The 10,920-nt window shown below is 39.8% G+C and overlaps 1 protein-coding gene across 2 annotated transcripts; it reads left to right on the forward strand.

Moving 5' to 3' along the window:
* The first annotated feature begins 7,002 nt into the window (after positions 1-7,002).
* Positions 7,003-10,786, forward strand: LOC105054913 (uncharacterized). 2 transcript variants are annotated; one of them, XM_029267550.2, is made up of 2 exons: positions 7,003-7,281; positions 8,205-10,786. In XM_029267550.2, the coding sequence occupies exon 2, from the start codon at positions 8,212-8,214 to the stop codon at positions 10,447-10,449; it is 2,238 nt and encodes a 745-aa protein (XP_029123383.1). In that variant the 5' UTR covers positions 7,003-7,281; positions 8,205-8,211; the 3' UTR covers positions 10,450-10,786. The 2 variants fall into 2 exon arrangements, with proteins under 2 accessions (XP_029123383.1, XP_010934858.1); XM_010936556.3 differs by having other exon boundaries at positions 7,003-7,194.
* Positions 10,787-10,920: the final 134 nt, after the last annotated feature.

A 10,920-nucleotide genomic window follows, 5' to 3' on the forward strand; every position in this document is an offset into this window, starting at 1 on the left:
AAATTGGTTAAGTCTGATTACAAAATCTAACTAGAAACTCTTGACTCTCTACAGGAAACATGTCTGCATCCAACCCCCTGACCAAAATACTAGACACCCACAGATTGACTGGATCCAATTTCAAGACTGGTTGAGGAACTACAGAATTATTCTGGGTTCTGAGAAACTGACTCATGTCTTGGACCAGGACCCACCTGCCATGCCAGTACGTCCGACTGCTGAACAGAGAGCGTCTCTGAAAAAGTAGATGGATGACGATAACAAAGTAGGTACTACATGTTGGGTGCCATGTCTAATGACTTGCAGCGCCAGCATGAGAACATTATGACTATCCGCCAAATGTTGGCTCACCTACAAGAGTTGTTTGGTGAACAAAGTCGCGCAGCCAAGTATCAAGTCTGCCAAAGACTTTTTAAGGCTAAAATGCTGATGGCAGTCAGTCCAAGATCAGTGTTTGACAATGATCAAGGACCTTGAGGAGCTTGAGAAGCTCGGTGTCATCTTAGACAGAATTTTCAGATTGATGTGATCCTTCAGTCCTTGTCTGATGCATATGGTCAGTTCATCATGAATTTTATATGCATAAGATGCAGTGTACCTTGGCTGAGTTAATGAACATGTTGGTTACGGCTGAGCTTTCTTTGAAGGTTCAAAAGGCTCAGTCCTTACTGTGGAGCGACTTCTTCCAAGAGAAAATCTTTTGAAAAGAAGAAGAAGTCTGCGAAGAAGCAAAAGGTGGATGGAAAGAAGAAGAAGATGGAACGAAGAAGAAGGCTGCTGAAAAGAAAAATATTTCCACTGTAATTTAGACGCCATTGGAAGCAGAACTGTCCTCAGTACCTGGCCACCCTGAAGAACAAGAAGGATGGTCCTTCTGGAGGAATGCTCGTTATAGAACTAATCTTACGATTTTCTCTGCATCCAGTTGGGTACTTGACTCTGTTCTAGTGCTCATTTGTCACTTCTATGCAGGATCTTGAGGAGAGCAGGAGGTTAGGGATGGGATATGATCCTACGCGTCAGAAACGGAGCAAGAGTTGCTGCTGTGGCCGTAAAACCTATCCTCTGCGATTACCATTAGGATTAGATTTGTTCTTAGAGATGTTATTATGTGCCTGCAGCAAGCAGAATTTGATTTCTGTTTCATGTATAGCACAAGAAGGCTATGTGATTAGCTTTCATAAGAACCATTGTAACATATTTTATGAAAATAATAAAGTTGCAAATGTTTTCTTATTAATGATCTCTATCAGCTACATATTGATGTATCTGTATTTATATCGAGCCAAATATGAATGCCATAGAATTAAAAGGCCTAGAGATAGTCTAAATATAGGTATCTGTGGCACCTAAGGCTAGGTCATATAGCGGAAGACAGGGTTAACAAATTGGAGAAATTCAGACTATTGAGTCCATTGACTTTCGAGTCATATCCAGTTTGTGAATCATGCCTTCAAGGCAAAATGACCAAGCTCCTTTTACAGGACATAGGAAAAGGGCCCAGACCTACTTGCCCTAGTACATACAGATGTGTGCGGCCCATTTGATGTGCCGGCTAAAGGCAACTATGTCTACTTCATTACTTTCATCGATGATATGTCTAGGTACGGATATGTGTTTCTAATGAAACACAAGTCTGAAGCCTTTGAAAAGTTCAAAGAATTCAGACATGAAGTAGAAAAACAAACAGAAAAGTCATTAAATTCTTCGATCAGATCGAGGAGGTGAATACCTTAGTCAGGAGTTCCTAGACTATCTTAAGGACAATGGCATAGTCTCTCAATGGACTCCACCTGAATCACAACTCAACGGGTTTCAGAACGGAGGAACCAGACCCTATTAGATATGGTCTGTTCCATGATGAGTTTCACGGACCTCCCTGAGTTTCTTTGGGATATTGTCTCATGACAGCAATATATGTATTGAATAGGGTTCCTCTAAAATCGTTCCTACCACACCGTATGAGATATGGCATGGTAAGAAGTCAAGTCTGAGTCATCTCAGAATTTGGGTTGTCCGCTCATGTCAAGAGATAGCAAGCGGATAAGTTAGAGTTCAGATTTTTTAGAGCTCGGTTCATAGGATATCCTAAAGAGTTATTAGGATACTATTTCTATATTTCAGAAGATCACAATGTGATTGTGAATCGACATGCTATTTTTTTTGAAAAACAGTTTATTCAAGATGGTGGCATCGAAAGAATAATTAAGCTCAAGGAGAATATCTCCCAAGAGCAACGAGCTAAAGAACCTGAGGAACCCAATCAATTAGAACCAGTCCTAACACAACCTCTTCCACCTCGTAGATCGACTAGAGTTTTTCGTCCTCCTGAAAGGTACTTAGGTACTATACAAGAGGAAGTAGAGAAAATTTCTCACGAAAATGGAGCTCATGGTGATGACCCAAGACCTATGACGAGGCGATATCAGATATCGATTCGAGAAATAGTTAGAGCAATGAGATCAGAAATTGACTCGATGCACTCAAACCAAGTCTGGACCTTGGTAGATCCACCTGAAGGTATTGTACCTATTAGGTGTAAATGGATCTTCAAGAGAAAGATAGGTGCAGATGGGAATGTGGAGACATTAAGGCTAGCTCATAGTAAAAGGTTATAGTCAGCGTGAAGGCATTGACTATCAGGATATCTTTTCGCCTGTAGTCATGCTAAAAACCATCCGCACATTGCTTGCTGTTGCAGCCTATTTTGATTATGAAATATGGCAGATGGATGTGAAAACGGTATTCTTAAATAGATATCTTGAGGAAGATATCTATATGGAACAGCCACTTGGTTTCATATTCAGTGATGATGATCACAAGATCTGCAAGCTACAAAGGTCAATTTATGGACTTAAGCAAGCATCTCAGAGCTGGAATACTCATTTCAATGATGTGATCAAAATATTTGATTTATCAAGAACGAGGAGGAACCATGTGTGCTCAAGAAGGTCAGTGGGAGCGCAGTTGTCTTCCTCGTACTGTACGTAGATGACATCCTCCTGATTGAGAATGATATTTTCATGTTGACCTCAGTCAAAATATGGTTGTCTAAGGAGTTCTCTATGAAAGATCTAGGAGAGGCATCCTTTATACTAGGTACTAAGGTCTATAGAGATAGACCAAATAGGATGCTGGGACTTTCACAGAAGATGTACATAAGGAGGTGCTAAAAAGGTTTAGCATGGAAAACTCCAAAAGATGTTTAGTACATTTTAGACATGGCATTCATCTTTCCAAGAAGATATGTCCTAGCACACCTGAGGAGATTGAACGTATGAGCAAGATCCCTTATGCTTACGCAATAGGGAGTCTCATGTATGCCATGCTATGTACACGACCTGATATAGCCCATGCTGTGAGTGTCACAAGCAGATATCAGTCGAATTCAGACGAAGAGCACTGAACTTCTGTGAAATGTACCCTTAAGTACTTGAGGACTAAGGATATATTTTTAGTCTTTGGGAATGGAGAACTCTAGGTTCAGGGATTTACAGACTCAGACTTTATGTCTGATATACATGATCGAAAGTCGACTTCTGGGAGTCTGTTCATTTGCAATGGTGGTGCAGTTAGCTGAAAAGTTTTAAGCAGACGATGATTGCTGATTTCACCATGGAGGCAGAGTATATTGCTGCATCGAAAGCTGCGAAGGAGGTATTCTGGTACAAGAAGTTTGCCGCGAAGCTTGGAGTGATGTCATCGGATGCCATCCCTCTTTACTGCGATAATAATGGCGCCATAGCCCTAGCTAAGGAGCCAAGGTCTCACCAGAAGTCCAAGCATATCGAACGGCGATTCCATCTGATCCATGATTACCTCGAAAAAGGTTATGTCGAGGTTAAGAGAGTCGACTTCACAGACAATGTGGCAGACCCACTGACAGTCATTAGGCCAACAGAAGATCGAAGCCCACCTTGAGAAGATGGGACTTAAATATGTAGCCAATTGGCATTAGGTCAAGTGGGAGTTTGTTAGATGTGTGCCCTAGATGTCAGATTGGCTAACACATTCCTGTACAAATGTAAGGATAAATTTATAATTTTGACTATAAATGAATAAAAGGGTTATTCTACTATCACATTGTATACATTATGTTTATGATATATTCTTTGAGTTAGTAGGAATGTTAATTCATATTTTCAAGAGTTGAAAATTTAAGGCATGAATTTACATAACTAACTCATAAACAGCTCCTGACCATAGGATCATCATGAGGATGGTGATCGATCTGGAAGGTTGGTGTACGATCGCTTTCTTAGGATAGATGTGTCTTAAGTCTATGGTGTAGAGACACCGAAGTGAGAGTACAGATATTCATTGAGAACGAGAGTACTGAGCGTGACCACCTCGAGCAGTCATAAGGAAGTCTACCTTCTCGTCGATGACTAGCTCGATGCTACAGCTGTGTGTCTAGTTCTTTGACCTGAGTATATCGACAGTTCACCTTGAGTGTGTTATAGTTTGACTACATCATAACTCGGTCTCCTAGCCATTCGAAATCCTGAGGTGTATGTTGGCTGTAGCATATTCATTGTAGAAATCAGATTGCACCAAGATGGGATCTATCAACCTCGGTAGATAAGAGGAGTAGTCCTATGATGATCGAAAGATTGAGTCCTTAAGCCCATGGCCATGGCAGAGTGAAATAATGAAAAAAAAAAATTTATTAAGGTTTCACATCGGACTTGAATCGATCGATTAATTCATATGACTGATATTGGGTTTGACGAGTTCACCTTAACTCTAATTCAGTCGGGACTCATGTAGAGGAACTCAATCATGCAGGTAGCTGCACCGAGAGGTTCATCTTTATTTTTGATGGATTACCACCATATACTGCTAGGTGTCACTGGTGGATTTGAGAGCAATTAGAATGATCTTGATGATCGATCATTCTAATTGTCTGAATCAGAAGAGTTCTGATCCATCGAAAGGAGTTTCGATGATGTCGATGATGAGATCACGACATGTCTTATTATCATATGGAAATGAACCTAACTGGATCACACAAACAAGAGTTAGGGTCTAGATGTCATCAATTGAGCTAGCCCAGTTCAATTGATTTGGATTAGATCCAATTAGGTTCAAAAAAATCGTGCTAGCACACGATTGAGCCTAACTTTCTCCTCGTGTAATCTTTTCTATCTCGACTGAGCCAAATGTGTTTTGACTCATCCAGAGAACTTTGAGAAGATTTCTCACAGTCTGACTGGAGCCAGTCCAGCTCAAAAAGGACTTATCTTAATTCATGAGATGAATTTAAGACAACACCTGCTAATTCCTGTCACCTATCATTTTTCGTTTTAGGACATTGGTCAAACGTTGACCCATGGACTTTGGACTGAAAGCCACTTGACAAGAGGTCATTGGAGAGTTTTTGTGGAGTGTCCACCTGTTAATTTTACCCTCAAAGTGGGCGCCATAATCAAATATGGCGTGCGCCCCAAGTGGATAAGGATAGAGTCCCATGAGATGAGGACTCTGATCCCTTGATCAACTTAGACTGTGGGGCGCCAATCTCACTGTGCTTATCCAGTTTTGGCACCAACAGTAGGAGGAATTGTGGGGATTCTTATCTGATATGATCAGATGATATCACTCCACCAATCAAATTTTTTTCAGAATTAATTAAAATTTTCTGATTGGTCGAATGGTGTGGCACTGCATGGCACAGCAGGGTCTATTTAAACCCTGTCTGCGCCTAGGGTTGTGAGACTCTGCTCAATAACCAGCAAAAGTCTGAATCCTCTCCACTTCTCCATGCCCCCTCTGCTCCTCTCCCTCCTCTCTTCACGTCCAAGAGGTTGGGCGTCCATCTAGTGCTTGTCCAAGGTGTGGTGGCTTCCTGATTAGAAGGCTGCAGAGATTTGTCGAGAAGCTGCTGCTCCAGCTTCAGAAGATCTTTTGAAGATCTTCCAGATCAGATTCAGATCTGATTTTTGGAGCAAAGATTCGCAAGGAGAAGACGATCCAGATCCTACTTGAGTGGATACCGGTAGAGGTCAGGCGACTGCGTGGCTATTTTAGAACTTCGGGCATTACTGCGATCATCTACAGGGTAATCTAGTTACCCTAGAGGTATTTTTCTATTCCTCATGATTTTAGATTTAATATCAGATAATAAGAATTAGATCTAATAGATCTTAGATCTGAAATATCATAGGATAATTTTTTTTTGAAATATTCTGCCCCAGATCTCATTAGATCTGAAAGATCCTACAAGAAAAAAATCGATTTTACCTTCATGTGTGTGTGTGTCTATATATATATGTGTGTGTGTCTATATATATATATATATATATATTTATTTATTTATATACATACATACATGCATGCATGCATACATATATATGTATATATTTATATATATGTATGTATATATGTGTGTGTGTATATGTGTGTATATATATACATAATACATCATACATATATATGTATATATTTATATGTATGTATGTATATATGTGTGTGTCTATATATATATGTGTGTACATATATATACATACATATATATATATATGCATATATATACATACATATATGTGTGTGTGCGTGTATATTTGTACATATATGTATATATATACATACATACATATATATATATATATACATATATATATATATATATATATATATATATATGTATGTATGTATCATTAATTTGAACGAGTGTTGGCACACCTCTCTGCAACCTAGTTCAAATTAGATTTATGAATAATAAGAATAAATATGCTATTGTAATAATATAATTAATTTTATAATAACTAGTTATTGTAAACTTGATGATAATTAAGAATTATGATAGACTTGATACTATAATTCTTGACTAAAGAATGAGAGTAATCAATTTTAACTTGATTTATAAACTTGATTTATATATCTTGTAAAACCCGTTACCGCAAATTACAGATAATTGTAAGAATCCTTTCCCATACCGTTTCTCTGCCTTTGTGTAACGGTCACTCTCGCTCTTTGTTCGTTGAATCGGTGCTCGTCGGGTACCATTTGCAAACGAATTCGAGATACGAGGACTTCATTGTAATTCTCCCCATCTTAGCTTCGCTTCCCCCTTCTCCTGAGAGCTTCGAGGACGACGCCGACGACGACGACGATCTCCGTTCCTCCAGAAGGACGACTCCATCGACGCTCGATCAGGGATTTGATCTCCATTCTCCACTGAAATTCGAACGGGTTCGATTCCTTTGGAAGCCTGAGTTCTTTATTTCGTTTTTCGTCTTATTCTTTCTTGGCGTCTAGGGATTATGGGAAAGATTCCAGGTATATTTCTCCAATGAGGGTTAATTTGAGTCTGTTTTCTTGAATCCATCTTCTACCGAATATAAATTTCTCAACTGAGGGTTCTTCGATTGTAGTCACATGTAGATCTTTTTTCTCGTTGAATTAACTGGAGTTTGGAGAACAAGCCTTGAAATTTCTCGGATAGATTTGAATTTGTCCTAAGAATACCAAAAATTTGCCTTTTTTCTCGATCTATCTTTTCTTTATCTGCTAAACTTTTTACTCGAGCAACTGCCGGTTTAGCTTATTTGTGGGGTTTTGGTACTCATTATTCCCTTCTACCTCAACGTTTGACATCGATAGAGAGAGAAATTTTGCAAATACTGATGAATCAAGAACCATTAAAGTTTCATCAATTATTCTTAAAGGCTATGTCTTTGTCGATCGGTATTTTAGATCACATTGATGCTTGGGGAGCTGTTTTGAGTTTTGTGATGGTTATATATATTTTCCCCCTCCTTTTAAAAGAGAAACATCAATCTTCCAAGTTTTCTTTTTCCAAATAACCATGACAAAGTGGTGTCAGTTGTAACCTCGAATTCCCTTCTGAAGATGGAGGTTGGTCCAAAAATAGCTAATATAGAAAGAAAAATTGGCAATGTAGCATTTGGAAGGATAGCATATAATGACTGGCTGAAGGCTTTAGAATTGACAATGTTTAGCTCTGGAGAAATCAGTGGACCAAAGCATTCATGAAGAGCCTCATGATAACATAATTAATATAATCTGTTCTTTGTTCACATCTCTTGTGCCTGTGTTTTAAGTCCATCATCTGTGTGTGTGTGTGTGTGTGTGTTTAACAACTTGTCATGGTTACTGATTTATTTTGCATTTGATAATGAAATAGTTATGCCCTTGTAATCTACTTGGGTGCTGATGACTGCTGCTAATTTTGCAAACAGCAAGAATATGGGGAAGCAGAGAGTTTCAACTGATCAGAACTCTCCCATCATAATTGGCTGCAATGATGAGCATGCTGATGTTGAGATTCAGGAGTCCAGTTGGAAAAACAAGCTGTCTGAAGAAGAATTTTATGAAGAAGAACCAGATGAAGAACCACATAAAGAAGAACTGAATGAAGAAGAGAAACGTTGTGAAGAAGAACTTAACCAGGAGGAGGAACCTGGTGAAGAAGAATATACTGAGGTGGAAACCTGCGAAGAAAAACTCACTGAATCAGAACCAGGTGAGGCACTGTACAAGGAACATGGTGTGAAAGATTCATCACCTAATGCTAGCAGCAATAATGAAAAACACCAGCCAAATTCTTCTCACTCCAGTTCAGAGAAGAAAAGAAGATCAGCAGATAGATTGGAAAATCTAGAAAAGAGGCAGAAGAAGGACCATGACTCAAAACCAGAGTTTTATGCCAGTCCTTTCGGAACTAATCCCCAGGATAAGCCTGGTTACTTGGTTACTGAGGTAATCAGTTCAAAGAAACAGGAAAATTCAGGGAGCTCTGGTAAGAAAAGGCCACATAGATGGGATGCAAAGCCAGAAACTGATGGGGCAGAATTTGATGGCATTGTTATGTCCACTAAGAAGAGGAAGAAAGGATGGGCCATCGATGACAGCCAACTAAAGATGCTGGGTCCTCTAAAGCTTCCTGATCTTGTCAGTTGGCCTCTAAATGAACCTCTAGTTGATCCGGAAATCCAGAAGCTGAATGCTCAACTTCTTGAAATAAACCGTGAGTTGAAGGCACGAAAACTGGTTGATGATCAAAAATTGATTGCAAAGCTCATAGAGAAAAGGCAAAAGATCATTTCAGAGTTAATTCAGAGGAATCCTACTTTTAAGCCTCCTACAGATTACAAACCTGCAAAGCTTTATAAGAAGTTGTATATACCAGTAGAAGAATACCCTGGCTACAACTTCCTTGGCCTTATAATTGGTCCCCGTGGACACACACAAAAGAGAATGGAGAAGGAGACTGGAGCCAGGATTCTCGTACGAGGTAAAGGTTCAGCCAAGGGAAAAAAGGTCCGGCAGTGCAAGGATGCAAAATATGACCCATTTGAGAATGAAGACCTGCATGTCTACATTGAGTCAGACACTCAGCAATCTTTGGATTCTGCAGTGAAGTTGGTGGAGAAGCTATTGGTTCCTATGGAAGAAGAAATAAATGAGCACAAGCATGCTCAGCTAAAAGAACTGGCTGAGTTGAAAGGAAAAGTCAGAGAGGAAAGTTCAAGTAGAAATGAGAAGGCAGCATTCAAAACGAATGTGTCATGCAATATCTGTAGCGATGTGGTCCATCTTACTGCTGCTTGCCCATGGACAGCATCAGCCCTGGGGACACAGACAAATGGGCATCAGGTTAGCTTTCTTGCAGAGCTCGGAGGTGATGGAATGTCCTTCTCTAATGGTCTATCAGGTAGTAGTTCCTCAGTACCCTGGACGGTAAACCCAGCTTTGCATTCCGTACCAGCATCTAGTGGCAAGCCCTTCAAAGAGATTGATGAATCTAAACTATTTGTGGGTTATCTTCCCCGGTCTGTGAATACTGATAAGCTAATAGAGCTTTTTTCACCTTTTGGATGCATCAGTGAAGCAGTGGTAATCAAGGACAAGAAAACTGGTTTAAGTAAAGGATATGGTTTTGTTAAATATACTGATCCTATCTGTGCTGCTGAGGCAGTGGGAAATATGAATGGATACAGGATTGAGGGGAAGATGCTTGCTGTTCGGGTAGCAGGATGCCCCCAGCCTACTGTCAATACCAACTTAGAGCCAGGGCACCCTCCAAGCATTAGCCGTTTTCCAACTTTTCCAAGTCCTGCAGCCATTGCTCAAAGGAACCCTCATGTGCTGGATTGGCCAGGCCCTTCAGGAGCTATGCTACCTAAAGCTTTTGATTCTTTTCCTAAGAAAAGCAGCTTTGTGTCACATATTGCTCCTGTGAGTGAAAAGTCCCTAGCATCCTATGGTGCTTCTGGCCAAATTTCAGTCCTGCCTTCATTTGTTTCTGGTCCTGTGACAGAATCTAGGGAATCTGAGCAATTTCTGGGTTACCTGAAAGGTTTTAATTCTCAGGATTATCTGCATCAGTCATTGCCTTTCGAAGTTCTGCCTTCTCCACAGGTTCATTCTACTAGGTCTTTTGGCAGCCATCACAGGCCTTTCCTTCGTGCAACACCACATTAAGGTCTCTTTGCTCCATGCGAAGTAGCTTGAGTCCAAGTGTTATAGAAAGCTTGTGACTCATTGAGTTGTAGGATAATCAATGCAAAAATCAGCTCTTGAGCTTTATGGCACAGGAGATATCTGAAGAAGCTTCCAGGTTAAAGGAATTTAATATCCTGCATTACCAGTACTATGTTGTCGTAGTTTGTAAGAATATTGATTCATAAATTGGATCGTAAGACCTGTAACTTGCCCCTAGCAATCTAGCTTTCTCTGCAAGGACAGGTCTTAATCGCTTCGATGTGAAAGACAATTAAGATGTTTGTTGACATGAAAGATGATCTAGATTTCTATGCCATCATTCGCCTTTTCTTGTAAGATTCTTTTTCCTGAATGCTACAAATGGTGAGAGGTGGCTGCTGCCACCCGAGTGTACACAGAATGTAATTTTTCTGTTTCTTACTTGAATTTTCACTAAATCTTCCAGAGCTT

This window comes from Elaeis guineensis, chromosome 12 (assembly GCF_000442705.2).
Source record: "Elaeis guineensis isolate ETL-2024a chromosome 12, EG11, whole genome shotgun sequence".
Classification (NCBI taxonomy): Eukaryota; Viridiplantae; Streptophyta; class Magnoliopsida; order Arecales; family Arecaceae; genus Elaeis; species Elaeis guineensis.